General features: G+C 37.9%; 1 protein-coding gene across 3 annotated transcripts in view; it reads left to right on the top strand.

The window, feature by feature from the left end:
- The window catches only part of IMPL1 (myo-inositol monophosphatase like 1), a 29,818-nt gene extending 12,053 nt beyond the window's left edge, over positions 1 to 17,765 (top strand). The window contains exons 4-11 of one of the 3 annotated variants that reach the window (XR_009439004.2): positions 8,151 to 8,239; positions 10,741 to 10,798; positions 10,894 to 10,946; positions 11,289 to 11,387; positions 11,526 to 11,639; positions 12,347 to 12,448; positions 14,620 to 14,776; positions 17,370 to 17,765. Coding sequence is in view for 1 of the 3 variants with exons in the window: in XM_059582179.2 (XP_059438162.2) it covers positions 8,151 to 8,239; positions 10,741 to 10,798; positions 10,894 to 10,946; positions 11,289 to 11,387; positions 11,526 to 11,639; positions 12,347 to 12,448; positions 14,620 to 14,718 (614 nt within the window). In the remaining 2 variants the exon portion in view is untranslated. Of the gene's footprint in view, positions 1 to 8,150; positions 8,240 to 10,740; positions 10,799 to 10,893; positions 10,947 to 11,288; positions 11,388 to 11,525; positions 11,640 to 12,346; positions 12,449 to 14,619; positions 14,945 to 15,836; positions 16,078 to 17,369 lie in introns of those variants that run through there. The other 2 variants (XR_009439003.2, XM_059582179.2) reach the window with 2 other exon arrangements.
- The last annotated feature ends 1,416 nt before the right edge of the window (positions 17,766 to 19,181 follow it).

Below are 19,181 nucleotides of genomic sequence, written 5' to 3'. Positions count from 1 at the left end.
TGGGTCTCTTGTGGGGGCTCCTTGTGAGCTTAGGGTTTTTTCTTGGGCGATTCTTGGCGCTCGCTTCTACCCTTGTGTAATTGTGTTGTGCCCTTTTGGGTTTTTTGATATATACATTTTTACTTATCAAAAAAAAAATAAAATTGTGAATTACAGTTCTTCAAAGATAGGGATGGCTTTTGTTGAGGAAAAAATGAAAGTGAGTTGATTAAATGGTTGGCTATGTTCTATGAAGCCTAATTGATGCATCGACGAGAAAGAGTGATTTAATTCAAGTTGATGGAGTTAATATCGGTAGAGAGGCCTAAAATAATGTGAGTGGAAGTAATCAAGAAATATATGTTGAAGATGGAGTCTATAGAGAGTATAGTTATTGATAAGATAAAATGACGGAAATAATACATGTGGCAGATCCTTTTTTAATTGATGACGATCCATAGTTGACCCTAATTTAATTGGATTAAGGTTTAGTTGAGTTATATTTTTTGGACTGATTATAAACTGCATTCTTGTTAGTCAAATACGGTATATCATATATATATATTTAGCCATAATTAGTTTCTCTGGTTATGACATGTTTTTGTATTATAGCTATAGTATCTTGTAATTAATAGGTGAGTTTTAGTTATCTTATTTGTTCTCCTATATTGCCGTAATCGCTGAGATACAACCTGTAATTAGCTATAAATTCCTATATAATACGGGCAACCCTCATTTTGAGAGGTATTCAGTACAATTGACATAGTATCAGAGCCAAAATCATTTAAATTAGGGTTGTGATTTGAGTTTTCTGAGTTGGGTCGGGACTGTGTGGTTGGTCTCTTTGGCTGTCGATAACTTCAGGAGAAGTTGTCGACAATTTTGGTGGGTTCTAAATTGCTATTCGGCAGTTTCTGTTGAGGGTAGCGGTAGTTTCTATTGAGTGTAGGGAATTTCTTACCGGAAACTACTCCTTTTGTGGTGATTAGTGGCTGTTGGCAGACTCTTTTGAGATCTGTGAAGTCTGTGGTGTCGGCGTTATGTTCCTGGCGATTTCTGGAGGATTTGGTGCTGTCGGTGTGGTGTTCCCGGCGATCTGGGCTATCGGCGATTTCTGTTGGCTATTTGGTGTTGTCGGCGATTTCTGTTTGGGTTGCTAACTGGTTTGGGTGCTGTATTGGTGTTGTCGGCGATTTCTGCTTGGGTTGCTGACTGGTTTGGGTGCTGTTTGGTTTGGGTTTCTGACTGGTAACTGTGTGGGCTCTTGGGTTCTGTTTGGTGGGCTTGGGCTTGCTGTTCAAAGGATTTGGTTGCTGTGGGCTTCTTGGGTGCTGCTTGGTGGGCTTGGGCTTGCTATCCAACAGATCTGGTGGGCCTATTACTCCTTTATCAGGTTTTATAATTTCTGATTCTATTTTTGATTTCATCATGTCTTCTAGCGAGACTTTTGGGGTCCGTTTTACTAGAAAATATAATTCTGCTTGAGAATTCCAGTTTTTATTGTTTGTTACGGGAAAAGAGTTGTGGGGCCATATTGACGGTAGTGATTCAGCTCCTACGGAGACTAAGAAGTTGGCTAAGTGGAAGGTCAAGGATGCACGTGTGATGTCCTAGATCTTGGGGTCTGTTGATCCTCTTATTGGGCTCAATCTGAGGCCCTATAAGACTGCGAAGACCATGCGGGAGTATTTGCTGAAGGTTTATCACCAGGACAATACCGCACGCCGTTTTCAGTTGGAATATGAGATTGCTAGTTACACTCAAGGCAATCTCTCCATTCTGGAGTATTTTTTTGGTTTTCAGAATTTGTGGGGAGAATTTTCTGATATGGTTTATGCGAAGGTACCTGCTGTATCTCTCTCTGCTGTTCAGGTTGTTCATGAGCAGCGCAAGAGAGATCAATTCCTTATGAAATTGTGCTATGAATTTGAGGTTACTCGCTCAAATTTAATGAACCGGGATCCTTCTCCATCTTTGGATGTTTGTTTTGGAGAATTACTTCGCGAGGAGCAGCGTCTTCTCACACAGGCTACATTTCAGCAAGATTCCAACCCGAATCCAGTAGCCTATGCAGCCTATGGGAAAGGGAAGGGTAAGGATATGCGCAAGGTCCAGTGTTTCAGTTACAAGGAATATGGTCATATTGCCGCCAATTGTGCAAAGAAATCTTGCAATTACTGTAAGAAACAGGGCCACTTTATCAAAGAATGTCTCACTTAGCCTCAGAATCGTCCTGCTACCGCCTATCAGGCTGCAGTGAACACCTCTTCTGCTCTAGTGATGTCCTTAGCTTCTTCTTCTACGGCCGGATCAGCTGCGCTTACCCCTGAAATGGTCCAGCAGATGATTATGTCAGCCTTTTCCGACTTAGGACTCCAAGGTAATGGTACTATTTCGTCTAAGTCTTAACTTCTTGATTCTGCTGCATCTAATCATATGACCAGATCGTCTGATACTCTTTACAATGTTCGTCCATATCATGGTTCATCCCATATTCAAGTAGCTAATGGGAGTCATTTAGCTATTAATGAAGTAGGAGATATCAATCCTTCTTTCAGAGATGTTTATGTATCTCTTGGACTTTCTAATAGTCTTATTTCAGTTGGTCAGTTAGTTGAAGAAAACTGTGATGTCCATTTCTCTTGTGATGGCTGTCTTGTGCAGGATCAGGTGTCGAGAAAGATACTTGCGAAGGGGCCTAAAGTTGGCAGACTATTTTCACTGCACTTTTCAATTCTTAGTTGTTTATCTTTGGCTTGTATGACAGTTAACACTCCGAACGAAGTATAGCACAAACGTTTGGGTCATCCGAACTCTGTTATTCTGTCTCATATGTTAAATTCTGGTTTGTTAGGCAATAAAGAACGTGTTTATAAAAATTTGTCATTTAACTGTTCTGTATGCAAACTTTGTAAGAGTAAGACTCTTTCGTTTTCTTCTCATGGTAGTCGTGCTGCAAAATGCTTTGATATTGTACATAGTGATGTATGGGGCATTTCTCCTGTAATTTCTCATGCTCAATATAAATATTTTGTGACATTCATAGATGATTTCAATTGGTATTCTTGGTTCTATTTTCTTCAGGCCAAATCTGAGGTCCTGTCTGTTTTTCAGACCTTTGTAGCATATATTGAGAACCAATTTTCTATTGGTATTAAGATTTTGAGGTCTGATTCTGGTGGAGAATACATGTCCCACGAATTTTATGATTTCTTACACCACAAAAGAATTGTCTTTCAGCGCTCTTGTCCTTATACTCCTTAGCAAAATGGGGTGGCAGAACGAAAGAACCGACATCTCTTGGACGTTGTTCGCACCTTATTGCTTGAGTCCTTTGTTCCTACCAAATTCTAGGTTGAGGCAGTATCTACTGCAGTTTACTTAATTAATAGACTGCCCTCTTAGGTCTTGAATTTTGATTCTCTTTATTATCGATTGCATCATTAGCATCCTAGCTATCTTAATTTGCATACTTTTGGATGTGTTTGTTTCGTTCATTTACCTCCTCATAAACGTCATAAACTTTCTGCTTAGTCTGTTAAATGTGCCTTTATGGGTTATGATATTTCTCACAAAGGTTATGTTTGCTATGATCCTTGTTCTAACAAATTTTGTACATCTCGTAATGTTGTTTTCTTTGAGAATCAATGTTTCTTTTCTACACATGTTGAGTCTTTGCCTGAGATTAGTATTCTACCTTGTTTTGATGAATTGCCTTCTCTGCCTGAATGGTTCAAACCTGGAATTGTGTATACTTGATATCTACCGACTTTGCCCCTTCCTGAGACTAACCCTTCATCTGAAACAGTTCCGACAACTTCTCCTCAGATTGACCCGCCATCTGAGACAGTTCCTGAGTCTTGTACTCGATGATCTGCCCGAGTATCACGTCCTCCTAATTGGTATGGTTTTTCCTACACTTCTTTTAATACTACTTTGTCTTCTATTTTCATCCCTACATGCTTTTCCGAAGCTGTTAAATATGAATGTTGGCGGAAGCGATGGATGAGGAACTTTGGGCTCTTCAGGACAATCATACATGGGATGTGATTCCTTGCCCCTCTAATGTTAAAGCCATCGGTTGTAAATGGGTTTACTCGATTAAGCTTCGCTCTGATGGGACTCTGTATCGGTATAAGGCACGATTAGTTGCTCTTGGGAATAGGCAAGAATATGAGGTGGACTATGAGAAGATATTTGCTCCGGTGGCGAAGATGACCACAGTGTGTACAATTATTTCTATTGCCGCCTCCCAAGGTTGGCCACTTCACCAGATAGATGTCAAAAATGCTTTTCTTCATGGTGATCTCAAAGAGGATATTAACATGACTCCTCCCCCGGGTTTGTTTTCTTTTCCATCTACCGCTGTGTGTAAGTTAAAGTGGTCTCTCTATGGCATAAAACAGGCTCCCCGGACATGGTTTGAAAAATTCAGGTCTACTCTGCTTCACTTCTCCTTTGTCCAAAGCCAATATGACTCAATATGACCTTCAGAAGTAGTTACATCTACTACATTGAAAACAGGGCTGAGGTGAAGAGTAGAAGGAAGCTCAATGTGATATGCATTAGATCCCAACCTCTGCAAAATCTTAAATGGACCTGCTCGATGATGATCAAGTTTTTGGGACACTCCTTTTGGAAAACGCTCTGGCCAAATCCTGATGAGAACAAGGTCCCCAGGCTTAAACTCCACATGACGCCTATGTTGATCTGGTTGACGTTTGTAATTTCAGAGGTAATAGCGAGGCGCTTCCTTACCTCACTATGAATGTCATATATGTGTTTCGTGAAATCTTCGGCTCCTTAGCATACTTGGGATGCAATGGGTATGGGAGATAAATCAATAGGCAACTTTGGTTGTGCACCTGTAACAATTTCAAAAGGTGATAAACCAGTACTTCAATTAACGGAATAGTTGTAGGCAAACTCAGCATGGGATAAAAGGAGATCCCATGAAGTATGATGATCTGTCACTAAACATTTGAGGAGGTTGCCCAAGCTACGGTTCATTGTCCCCGTTTGCCCGTCAGTTTGTGGATGGAAGGCACTAGAGAATTGGAGTTTTGTCCCCATTTTGGCCCACAAAGCTTTCCAGAAGTAACTCACAAATTTGACGCCCTTATCAGGAACGATTGATTGAGGCAGACCATGAAGGCGAACCACTTCTGCTAGAAAAAGAGATGCCACCCGCGATGCATTGTAAGTCTTAGAGCAAGCTAAGAAATGTGCCATTTTAGAGAAACGGTCCAGAATATGGAATCATGACCCCGTATGGTCTTTGGGATTACTAGAACAAAATCCATGCTAAGGTCCAACCAAGGACCTATAGGTATGGGTAAAGGAGTATCAATCCCCGCATTAGTTCGGGTTCCTTTCTATAGTTGACAAGTTCGACAATGCTTGACAATAGTTGTCACATGTTTCTTTAAACCCGGCCAATAATACCGATCTTCCACAAGAGAAATGGTTTTATCCCGTCAAAACTGACCAGCCAAACCTCCCGCATGTAGCTCCGTTATGACAAAATCATGAATGGAGGTATCAGGTAGGCACAATTGTGTTCCATGAAATAAAAATCCATCCAATAAAGAGTAGGTGCCCTCCAATGCTCTTGGGTTTTCAACCAACTGGGCATGTATAGGACCAAAATCATGATCAGCTTGGTAGAGCCCCTTGACATCATCAAAGCACACCACGTCAGTAGTCATGGCATTAAGCAAAAATGATTTGTGACTAAGCACATTTTTCCTCATGATTTTCAATACCTGCCGTAGAAAATCTACCTATCGAGCATGCCTAGCATTCAAACGCTTCTGACAATTAAGATGCCGCAATGAGTTAGTGGTCCGAAAAAACAACAAATTCTCTATGAATGAGATAATGTTGCCAATGCTTCAAAGTTTGCACAACAGCATAAAGTGCAAAGTCATAGGGTCATAGGCAGAGTACCTCTTCTCAGCTTTATTCAACTTTTCACTATAAGGTGTCCATTTTGATTGAGTACGGCACCAATACCAAGATGCGAAGCATCACGTGTAACCTCGAAGGGGCCTTCAAAATTCAGTAGTTGGAGTATAGAGGCTTCGATGAGGCGCTGTTTGATAGTTTCAAATGCTTTATGGGTGGCTATAGTCTACAAGAAGGATCCCTTCTTCTTACATTCAGTATTAGGGGCCATGATGGAACTGAAACCTTTGATAGAACGTCGGTAAAAAGAAACCAAGCCATGGAAGCTTCGTACTTCATGGATGTTGTTTGGCGGAGCCCAGCCAAGAATGGCCTTAATTTTTTCAGGATCTGCGGCTACGCCTTCAATAGATACAATGAATCCCAAAAATGCCACACTAGTCTGGGCGAACGAGCACTTTTTCAGATTAACAAAGAAATTCTCAAAGCGTAGAGTGAGAAAATACCTGGCGCAAATGTTTAAGGTGTTCATTTAAGCTGTGACTGAAAATCAATATGTCATCAAACTAGATGACCACAAATTTGTCTATGAATGGTTTGAGGATTTGGTTCATCACTCTCATAAATGTACTAGGGGCATTTGTCAACCCGAAAGTCATTACTAACCCTTCAAACAATCCATCTCGTGTCTTGAATGCGGTTTTCCACTCGCCACCAGTTTTTTTTTTGTTTTTGTATTTTGTGTTTTTTTCTATACTTGTCACCAAGTTGAACACGTATCTGATGGTACCCACATCGAAGATCAATTTTTGAAAACACCTTGGCCCCATATGGTACATCTAGCATATTATGGGCACGTATCTGAGGGTACCCACTTCGAAGATCAATTTTTGAAAACACCTTGGCTCCATATAGTACATCTAGCATATTATGGGCTCACTAAAAAAGACTCCTCAAGGTATTAATCTTCCAACAGAAAGAATAGGACCATGTATCAAAAAGTGTAAGATAAAGTGAGAGCCCCTACCATGCACAATGTACCTGGTTGAGGGCTGGTAGACAAATCATTTTGGTCCATTTCTTATAGAGGAATGCTAAGCTTACAAAATATTTTACAAAAAAAAAAAATTTGTAAAATATTTTGTAAGCCTAGCATTTCTCTTTTTTTATAACAAGTTCATCAGATGACTCCCAGCTGTTCTGGTCTTCTGATTGCTTGCCTAGGAACTTTTTTACATACATGATAATAATCTCTAATTAGTGGGCATGTCTAAGCATGTGTAGGTTTTTGGTATTTGTAAATATGAAAATAATTTAGGTAGGATGACTAGGAAAAAATTAGTGTAGCGGGGATTGCCACTTAAAAGAGCCATATCTGGGGTCTGTGACTGGTCTAGAAAAGAATTCTTACTATTTATTTATTTTTTTTGATTTATTGTTTTGGAAACTGCTTCTTGCCAAGGTAATCAATTTGTTGCAGTGTGTTGTCCTGGTTGGTCTAGAAACAGAAACTTTTTGTAGATGTTCTGGAAATGCAATGGAAATGGGTTGAAAACTTGGAATTACATGGAAACTTGAACTAATTACCACTCAGATGCAACCACAAGCTTAAATTGTAATTAACTGAGCATGTTGGATGACTGCGCTCCATTTAAATTCCTGGAGATGGACTACTATGAAAGGAAAAAGAAGAAAAAAAAAAGGTAACGACAGAATACTGCAATGAGGATAAACTCAACCCTTAGCCCTTAATACTTTTCATGACCCATCTGCTACAAAAGACTGACCCAAGTAAAGGATTGATATAGCCATCTCTTGCTCACCTTGCTGCTCAAAGTCTACATCCTGACCCAGATGCAGCTACAATAATAAGATAGAGGACTAAGGAACTCCAATGATGTTTAAATACGGTGATAACATTTACCTTGAACTTTCGGGCTTAGTGACATAAAATTCAATGAGAGCACCAAAAGTGCAGAGCATAGCATAAAATTTATGAAACATATACAAATGTAAGCAAAAATTAAGCTTATGTGTGACTTATTGTTTTTAATTTCATAATATGTGAGTGAAATGATGTCTTATCTACCAGAAAAATTCTGTAGTGTCAGATTTAAACCCGCCCCCCCCCCCCCATGTATCTTTATACATATTACTTTGTGTCTTGCATTTGCTTGATCTTTAATTTTTTATACCTTTATGTGTACAGCTTACAGAAGTAAGCTGCTTTCACAGCATAAGTCTGATGTCTGATATCCTTGTAGATGGAACGACAAACTTTGCACATGGTTATCCTAGTTTTGCAGTTTCTGTTGGAGTTCTGTTTCGAGGGAATCCTGCCGCCGCTGCTGTGGTATTGATTGCGTAATTTAAATTGTTTATGACTTGTCATTTGCATTACTCTGTATCAGGTTATCGGGCTGCAAAGCACATAATCGAGTATCTCTGTTTGTTATCAGAATAAAATATAAATTACCTGAAAGAAATGCTGGAGGCTAATCCATTATAAACCGAGTAATTTCTCAGTCAGTGCCTTATTTTTTTAGTTTATTTTTTTAAATTTGTATGCCTCAACTCTACTAATAGCGTGAATATGCATAATTGCCTTTTTACTGTACATGTGTTTTACTTGTCATATTGCTTTTCCAGAAGAGATGACCTGGAACTGTAATCTAAGTTAAGGTTGCGGTCCTTTGTACTCCTCGAGTAAGATCACTTTGCCCCATTGGCCACATGGGAATCATGGGATAAGGAGAAGATGGGTGGACTTGAATGATCGAAGTCATGTCCTCTTTAGGCTTGATAATGAGAGTTCAATTTGCATCTGAATCAGTAAATAGTGCTTCTATAAGCTAACCCTAGAATAAGCGAGCTAGTTGAATAGGAAGACTCATAAGGTTAATAACCTTGACATGATATTGCCTCCATATGTGTGCCTATCAATTCAGTGAGAGCATTCTAGGGTTAGCTTATAAAATATCATAGGCAACCAAAAAATTTCCATGTATTCCTTCCTTCTTTTTCTTTTTACAAGACAAATTATATCTGACAGGAAGGTTGTAGAATATAAGGTTTTTGGGATGAAAAGAACTAAGGACTAGAACAAAAGTCAAGAGCCCTAAAATGACAGAAGAAAAGTAGCGTGTCTTTTGACATAGTGAATGCATATGTAATTGGCTTTAGAAATTTTATACAATAGTTTCACCATACATAGATAAAGGTTTGACGAAGCATATAGTGGTTAAATAGAAAAAAACAATTGTATGTGAAAAGGAAAATTGAAAAACTAGCTAGTTTTTTTCATACAAAATGATCTATAGAGGCCCTCACCTACTGCCTCCCCTACTTCCAGAATGAAAATAAAAAAAAAAAGAGAAAGAAGAAGAGAAGAGAAGCCTGTGCCCATTATATTGCCTTCAACAGTTGAAGAGATTTTGTGTTTATGTATCTGTTCTAATGTTCCCATAATCCATGCTTCGGCAACATGAGCAACACATCCAAATGCTGTAGTGATCCCAAAAAGCTTCAACATTGCACAATGTAGATATCGGGATGAAAAATGAAAACAGGAAAATCTTCTGGAGTTCCTGATAATTCTTCCATACACCCCTCTTGAAAGAGCCTCAATCCATCAAAAGTTTAAAGATAATAGTGAGTTTAAGAGTTGGGGAATGGGGACCATGGAGATAGACAATTATTCCTCTCAAAATTACATAATCCTTTTTTTCTTCTCTGTTAGATTGTATTATGCAATAGAGTGTCAGGATTATATGAATCTGAATTGATGCAATTTTATATTTGCATTTTGTTGGGGAGAGAAACACCAAGGGAAGTCAAACAATAATAGTCAATATACATATTAGGACACCATTTATAGCCCAAAAGCTTAAGCTAATGGACTTGGATCCACTTAGGTATATTAACCACTCTTATTCTTTATATTTTCTCAATGTGAGACACAAGCCTTACAAGTGCATGCATAACAAATCTCCTCTCACTTGTGAGTCTTTTCCACATTGACCAAACTCCTCCTTACACAAGAGTGTCACACGCATTCCAAGAGAAACGACACTCTTTTATAGAAGTCAAACCAAACGCGTCAAACCAAGACACTCGTATCAACATGAGCTCTGATACCAATTGTTGGGGAGAGAAACACCAAGGAGAGTTAAACAAGAATAAGTCAATATACATATTAGGACACAATTTCTAGCCCAAAAGCTTAAGCTAATGGGCTTGGGTCCACTTAGGTATATTAACCACTGTTATTCTTTATATTTTCTTAATGTGGGACACAAACCTCACAAGTGCATGCACAACACATTCATTATTAGAGTTTTAGATTTCCCACCAGAGAATAGGAGGAATAATCCAAGTTAGGAAGGATGCTGGGATTTTGGCAAAATTCAAGAAGACCTAGCTGAAATTCTGTTGGAAAATGACTTAGTTTCCAAAAATTTCGAGACTTGCTTCCGAATTGACCTCATTCCAGTGAAGGGGGTGATGATCAGTTTAACAATGAGCAATGACCAAATTTTGCTTTGTCTTCTTTTGTATTGTGGCATCTGCCATAACCACACCGTTTGGGACTAATTTATAGAAAGTAGAGTTTTATGAGAAATAGCATGGATCAATACTCCAATATAAATTTTCATGAGAAATAGCATTACAAGTCTGAAAGCACCTTCTGCATTCAGACTCTTCAATCAAATAGGCTTTACTAGAGGAAAAAAAAGAAAATTTTAAGAGGCAACAATATTCACCCTTCCTTTTTTTGGTAGAAGATAATGTGTAATTGATTTTTAGATAGGTATTGAAATGAAAAGGAAGATTAATTGTGGATATTATTTTCAGGTGGAGTTTGTTGGGGGCCCTTTCTGTTGGAATACCCGCATATTTTCTGCAACTTCTGGTAAGAAAGTTCTAACTAGTTGTATCACTTGCTTCATTTTATTGTCCAAGTCAAGTATACATCAGTGGTTGGAAAATTGATCTGCATCCTGATAGGTGGGGGAGCATTCTGTAATGGTCAAAGATTTCACGTGAGTCAAACGAATCAGGTGAGTTAAGTTGATATCTTTTCTGTTATATCTATAGAAATTATTTAATTTAAGTAGATGGCTATGCCACATACTTCCGATTTTTGTGTGATACTGTGGTGACACTTGATTAAAATGATGCATTGAACACTTACTTTCAATAATAAGTCAAACTTTTCTTATGACATCTGGGTTCAAGGGGATTGCCGAGGCATGGGCCTTACATACATTGCTTCTCATCTTTTATTGGGAATGCTTATTACAAAATTTTTTCGACTTCATGTGGTAAAATGGATTAGCATTGGAAATATGCATAATGATTTCTAAGGTTACTTGTGCTCACTTTTGTCCGCCTGTTTTAAGGTGGAGCAATCCCTTCTAGTGACAGGGTTTGGGTATGAACATGATGACGCATGGGCTACCAACATCGATTTATTTAAAGAATTTACTGATGTCAGCCGGGTACTAACCTTTTCTTTTCCTTTCTCTTTGTTTTTTTGGCTGACAAGATGTGCAAGTTATTTGATTCATGCATCTCCACCTTGTCCTCTCTCCCTCTGTGTATGTGTGTGTTTCATTTCACTCAATCACAATGTTTAGGGTGTAAGAAGACTTGGGGCCGCTGCAGTCGACATGTGCCATGTAGCTTTGGGGGTTGCAGAAGCTTATTGGGAGTACCGTCTAAAGCCATGGGATATGGCTGCTGGTGCTTTGGTAATTTTTTTATTATTTTCACAGCATGTTCTTTTATTATAAAATTGGTGAAATAAGAAATTTTATCTCCTTCCTTTTCTTTTTTGTTGGTGATTTAAACTGACAATGAAACCTGTATTTCAACCCCATTTTTCCCTCTAAGAACTTAACTGATCCTGAGAATTAATGCATATAGGCTTAGACTTCTAATATAGTGAGGCTCTAAATATTGTTTAGAAATTATACTTCTACCATTTCTCTCTCTCTCTCTCTCTGTGCGTGTGTGTGCGTGCGCTCGTGCTTTTGCACCCAGATGGGTGAGTTGAGAGGGTAGAATTATCTATTATGGATGTACACAGAAGTAACATAGCGAGTAAAGAAATGTCAAGTATTGGTTTTTTTTTAAGAGAAGGGCATTCTGCCCTTGTGCCTCTGCACAATGTTTTAAGTTTAAATAGACTTGTACTTAAGAAAGTGTGTGAATAAACAACGTTAGGGTATAAATGGGTTTGTTGTCAAAAATGTGCTTGACTTACCAGCTGTCATTAAGTTGAACATCCTACATTCAGTAGATACTAGAGATAATTCGAACTCGGGATTTGTTGAAAAGTTGTTGAGATTTCTATTCTAAATTTTTCTTTAAGAAATTGTTTCTTTGAAGGAATCAAGGTGTTCCAAATTTGCCCATTGCTTATTTGTTGAGTTTGTTTCATTACTCTTTAATGCAGATAGTTGAAGAAGCTGGTGGTGCAGTTACTCGCATGGACGGTGGAAAGTTTTGTGTGTTTGATAGATCTATTTTAGTATCCAATGGTGTGCTGCATGAAAAGGTTAATTGTCACTGGTGGCTTTTCCATAATTATTTATTAGATATTAATATCAATAAACTTTCTTACTGTCAGCACGCAATAATAAATCTTAGACTGGCGATGTAGAAAACTTGACCTCCTATGTACTTTTCCAATTCTTGTTAATAAAATTACTTCCTTGGCTGGACGATTCGTGAAGTCTGGAGATCAATTAGCTGATATGTTTATGAAATCCTTGTGCGAAAGAAACTAGAGTTTATTTGTTCTAAGCTGGGCTTATATGATATATATGCTCTAGCTTGAGGGGGAGTGTTAGAAGAGCTTATTAGGGTTAATATGTAATGTGGGTATTTTGGTCTTTGTATTCAAGGTTATATATATATATATATATATACCTTCCTCTCTCATAATGCATATATATATATATATATATATATATATATATATATATATATATGCATTATGAGAGAGGAAGGCTACATGAAATAAGAACGTGCCTCCTCTGTTTCTCTCTAGTTTTTCATCAAACCTCTCAATAAGATCGAATAAAATGGTGATCAACTTCTGTTTTTAGTAAGCTCTTGAAACACTGGATTTACTAGCAATAAAGATAGCAGTCTGATTATCACAATTCATCTGCAAGAACTCTAACACAGCTTTGAAGGGACAAACTTTCAGACAGTTCCTTACTTTCTATTCTCTGATCTCGTATGGCAGCTTTCAATCTCATCTTCAGTTTTGGGACATTGTTCCTATGCCTCTTTGAAGTGAAGCCCTTATACCGAATGATTCAAGACATTTGATTTTATAATAGAAATGAGACAATCTTGGGACAGCGGAATTGACACAAACAGTCTGAACTTGATGATCAACCCTCTTTGTTGAAGGTCCTACCTTAACACTCGATCATGTGATAGTTGATCTGCCCATCCAACTACATTCACTGGGGGGGTGGGGGGTGGTGGATAACATGCACATTCAAGATGGAGTTATAATGTGGAACGTCATCTTTTACGTGTTTAGTCGAGGATTGGGAGAAGGAAAATTAATTCTATCCTTTTTCAAGAGGTTGTATTCTTTCCAGGTTCGACATGGGGAGGAGGACAGGTTGATTTGGAGTCCTTCCAAGAGGGGTCAATTTGAAGTTAAGTCATTCTATAAAGCATTAAATAGCCAAGCTGGACATTTATTTCCATGGAAGAGTGTATGGCGTGTAAAGGCTCCATCGAGGGTGGCTTTTTTTGTGTGGACAGCAGCCTTGGGGAAAATTTTGACACGATAATTTGCATAAAAGGAATATTGTGGTGGTTGAATGGTGTTGTATGTGTAAGAAGAATGGGGAGGCCATTGACATACTTCATTGTGAAGTTGCACGAGAATTATGGAGTTGCATTCTTTCTCTGTTTGGGGTAGAATGGGTTATGCCGAGACGGGTGCTGGATTTATTGATTAGCTGGGGCGCTGTGCATGGAGGTGAAAGGAATGCTCGGCTTTTTGAAGACATGGAGACTTCGACGTTCGACTTGAGGAAACTTCAGCTTAACACAATATATATTAATGTAGATTGGGCAGGTTCTCCCTGAGATAGATGGTCTACTGCAAGATACTGTACATTCTTAGGCGATAATTTGGTAACTTGGAAAAGTAAGAAACATACAGTGGTGGCATGATCTACTGGTAAAGCAAAGTACAAGGCAAGGATAAGTTGATGTGGTTACAACATTTTCTTCTGGACATTGGGTTCTCCTCCTACTCCTGTTCCATTGTTTTGTGGTAATCAGACTGCTTCACATATTGCGTCTAAGCTAGTTTTTCATGAAAGGACCAAGCATATTGAGGTTGCTTGTGATTTTATCCGAGACATGTTTACAAAATCTGTGTCATAACCGGTTAGATTTATTTGTTCCAAGCTGGGTTTTTATGAAATATACGCTCTTGTTTGAGGGGGAGTGGTAGAAGAGTTTTTAGGTTTGGCGTACATGGGTATTTTGGTCAATGGTATATTTTTCAACCTATATAATAAAATGTGCGAGGTAGGTTACGTAACACATAACGAGCCTCCTCTTTCTCTCTGACGTTTTTCATGCAAACTCTACAATAAGAGCGAAAGGACAAAAGGTATCAAAATATTTCATTAGTGCCTGCAGAGGTTTTCTTAAATTGCTTAGTGTTTTACTTCTTCTTTAATGCAGCTTTTGGAGAGAATTGGACCTGCAACAGAGAAATTGAAGAGCAAAGGAATTGATTTCTCATTGTGGTATAAGCCAGAAAATTACCTTACAGATCTTTGAGACATCCAGATTTCTGATTTCTGTTACCAGCTCTACTAGAAAGACTTCTGCAGCACAGGTGCTGTCTGTAGTTCCCTGATTTGTTGTTAATTCTATTATAATCTCCCAATTTAGTCAATATATGCTAGCTTTATCGCTCGCCGATCATTGAGACATAAGAAGACATGGGATATTGTCATGTATACATACATTGAAACCATCGATTATCTAGGCAAAAGTTTCCTGTTATGTCATCGTAATGTGATCAATCTATGAAATTTGATTGAATAGAGGACACAATACCATTACCATATCACTCTCCTGCTACAGATCAACATATCACTCTCTCTCTCTCTCTCTCAAACACACACGTATTAAGGGATTTTTTTCTCTCTGAATCAAATATAAGTAACTTTCTATTGTAATCAATATTTTGAGAAATGGAAAATTCCTTATGGTTTTAAAGGATTAGGTGCTTTTGAATTTCACTATTATTCCATTTTTCTATCATTAGTTCAGCCTTGTAGAATGAACATGATATGTGCTTTCTTGTTACTCTACTTTCTCATTCATTAAGTATTTGACAGCGAGCGCCTTTCAGTATTTGGTTCCACAAATCCATTGAGATCTTGCAATTTTGTGTTTCAGTTTGTTTATCACTGCCATCTATTCAAATGTAAAATCTTGCCTACTTCAAGTGAGTTTCAGAGTAAATGGTGGAGCTTAACAAATTACCTGTAGTGAAAATCTGTAACTGAAATTGTTCGAAATTTTTTCGTGGCTCATTTGTCCAAGAACCATTACAGATCAATAGCTAAGTGGTTAAACAATTTTGTCAAATTGAACGGCTTTTACTACCCTTCAGGTGGTGGTTTTTCTGAATCAGATATTCAGATTGTTTCCTATGGGTTTTGTTTGATTATGCTGCAGATTATATTTTCTCATCTTTCACCTTTTTTCTAGACTTCATAGATTTTCTATTGTAGGGTTTTTTCTCCTGATTCTTGAGGCCTTGAGTCATTTGTGTCCTTGCAGTCTACCTCGGTTGCTTTCAGAGCTTTTACTGATATTTTTACTTATCTATTTACTATAGTTTATCAATGATACTGCTAAATAAAAAAAAGAATGCAATTTCCCAGACCTTGACATATAGGCATGGATCTGCAAGTTGTTGAATTTTCACACGGACATAGAAGAACCAGAGAGGACTTAGGGAAGATGAAAATAAGACAGAAGGGACTGTGGTTATGATGCTATTGCTAGTGAAGAATCCATGAAGAAGCTGATGGTGGACGAAAATATAACATTTAATCTATCAAAATTTATTACCACCATGTATTATATAATGGTTCTATAAATCAATGCTCTTTATGTTTTATTTTATGATTGTTTGTGTGTGTGTGTTTTCCTTTCTTCTATATATATTGATGTGTTTTCTTAGATACTTGAAACATATATTTTATACGTGTCTGCATATATGTTTATTGCTTTATTTCTGCACATGAGAATTTTTGTAGAAATATAGGGCCACATATCTCATAAGCCTCATTAATATTATTAAAAAAAAAAAAAAAAATAGCAACAGTGCAGGAGGATTGATGAAGCATTTCTCCCACAGCTTATTTATTTATTTATTTGGGTTTTTCATCATTACACATTGTAGAACCCTAGTCCATGGGCTGAATTGCAATTGCCTTTGAGGAGAAGCCTGCTCTTCCGGTGTTCACCATGTTCGAACATTGAAACTTTCATCTTTCTAACCTTTTATGGTGTTAGAAATTTAAAGTGGTTAATACTAATTATGCATATATGGGAATTCTCTATTGCGCAGATTCGAATCCATGCTCTAGTACATGTCTTCACCACTTGGTAATTTTCTTGGGTCATTGAACCACCATCCTTGATAGTGGCTTCAACCACCATATTGTTACTATAACATCAACATCACACCTTATAACAGTTAGCAATTGAATGCCGATATATATATATATATATATATATATATATATATATTAAAGAAAAGAACCAAAAAAGTAGTTGATGTGGGAGTTCTGTAAGAATGATAAGGAAAATGATATCATTTGATCCAGACAATTAATTATGTTGAACCCCCCCCCCCCCCCCCCCCCCAAAAAAAAAAAAATAGAAAAGAAAAAAAGGAGAATATGCCGCAACACAAGTGTAGAGGTAATTTGTGCGTAATCTTTAGGTTCTAAAATTCCTATTCCTAATGTAGAGGTAATTTTTTCAATACATGGAATATAATACAAGTCATAAGCGAAAAATCTACGAATTCTCCGTGTGACACTATAACATAAAATAATAATTGCAGCGTGAAACTTTTATTTTTCTTTTGACATTACAAACTTACCTCAATTATATGACTTGACCTTCAAAACACAATTTTCTGTGGGATCGATCTCGCACTTGCAATCTATTAACTACAAATGATTCATGCACTTACGAGTAATTAAATTTGACATAACAAGTTTTTGGCGCCATTGCAGGGGAATTGATTGATTTTTTGAAAACAATTTATGTCTAAATTGGTTTGATCTTCCTATTAATTATAATTAGGATTTTAATTTTGCAATTTGTTTATTTTATTCTTGTTTCTAATAAAAATAAAAAAGAGATTTTTTTTCCTTGTTTGTTTATGGCTTATTTTGTAGCTTCTGCCGAATCTTCATCCGTACATCAATGCAAATACGCGCAAGCACAATTGCAGTACACTCGAGCGCACTCACGGCCATTGCAGCAGTTGATCTAGTTGAGCGCACCTGCGCTTGACAACTTCATGCGTCAGCTCGAGCGCACCAGCGCTCAAGGCAGCACCACTGATGGATCAGTGCGCCTGTGCTTGATCCCACCTAGCCTGCACTCGAGTGCACCTCTACAAACATCACCAACAAACTGGCAGTAGCTAAAAATTGTGCCAACATTTATTTTTGGTCATTTTTGTGAGCTTTTAAGTTTTAGTTTTTATTTTTTTTGGTCTTGTGTAAGTTGTAATTTTTTTTTTTCTTTTAAAAAAAATGGTTAATGGTTTATGTGGGATATTTACATGTTAAAAAGTGAGAGTGAAGCATGGATTTTCCGTTCGATGATTTGAATAATTTTTTCTATACAACATGCTTCTCCTAGTTGTAGGACACTCACTCCTACCAACTACTCTCTTGTTTTCAACTCACATGAATCATGTTCATATTGTTTCAATCCATATCATCATGTTAACAATTGTCCACCATTTAGACAATTTTGTGAACAAATGAGCACCAAATTCTCCAGCCCGGTCTTTGAATCAAATTCCAATTTTTACAACCTGGACTGGAACAATCATTCTGTTGATCGGGTGCAACATGATTCCATTAGTGGTGGGGAATATTTTCCAATTGCTCACATCGATGACTTAGCTGGGAGAGCAAACCAACTCATGGCAGCTAAGTTTGCCCATGCCCAGTTTCCTTTGTTGGCCACCTTCTCACGAATGAATTGATAATCAACTTTAATGTGTTTGGTGCGGGCATGGTAGACAGGATTGGAGGCTAAGGCCAATGCACCAAGATTATCACACCATAGTGTAGGAGGATAATTGAGATAGAGATCAAGCTCATGAAAGAGCATGCGCAGCCAGCATAACTCAGCAGTAGCAAATGCAAGGGACCTATACTCAGCTTATGTGCTGGATTTGGATACCACTGGTTGTTTCTTAGCACACCAACTTACTAAGCATGATCCAAGAAACAAAGCATACCTTGTAGTAGACCTACGGTCATCTGGATTGCTAGCCCAATTAGAGTCACTATAGGCATTCAGATGAAGAGAGCCATTTCCAAAGTATAAGCGATGGTTGATAGAACCTTTGAGGTAGCGGAGAACTCTTTTGACTGCTGTCCAGTGAGTAGTAGTAGGAGTGTGAAGGTACTGACACAACTAATTCACTGCAAAGGAGATGTCTGGTCTAGTGAGGGTGCAATATTGTAGAGCCCCTACAAGATGTCTATATTCAGTTGGATTTGGAAGAGGATCCCCATCATGTTGAGATAGTTGAGAGCCAGCAAGTAAGGGACTCTTTGTAGGCTTTGCTCCTGTCATATTAACTCGATCAAGCATATCAGAAACATACTTGGTCTGGGAAAGATGAAGGCCTTCAGACCACAGTTGCACATGAATTCCAAGAAAGTAATGCAGAGGTCTAAGGTCTTTCATGGTGAAAGAATCCTTGAGGCAGTTAATTAGGTGATTAATAGCTGCAAGAGAGTTGCTAGTAACAATAATATCATCCTCATAAATCAGAATGAATAAGTGTAAATTGGATTTACGAAGAAGAAACAGGGAGTAATCCACTTTGGATTCAATAAATCCAAGTCCAAGAAGGGTGCTGACAAGTTTAATAAACCATGCTCTTGGAGCTTGCTTGAGACCATAGATGGATTTATTCAGCTTGCAGACATGATGTGGGAATTGACTGTCAACAAAACCAG

Source organism: Corylus avellana, chromosome 1, assembly GCF_965113065.1.
Source record: "Corylus avellana chromosome 1, dhCorAvel1.hap1.2, whole genome shotgun sequence".
Classification (NCBI taxonomy): domain Eukaryota; kingdom Viridiplantae; phylum Streptophyta; class Magnoliopsida; order Fagales; family Betulaceae; genus Corylus; species Corylus avellana.
Note: the sequence above shows the minus strand (reverse complement) of the source record. Positions and strands in the feature narration are given on the sequence as shown.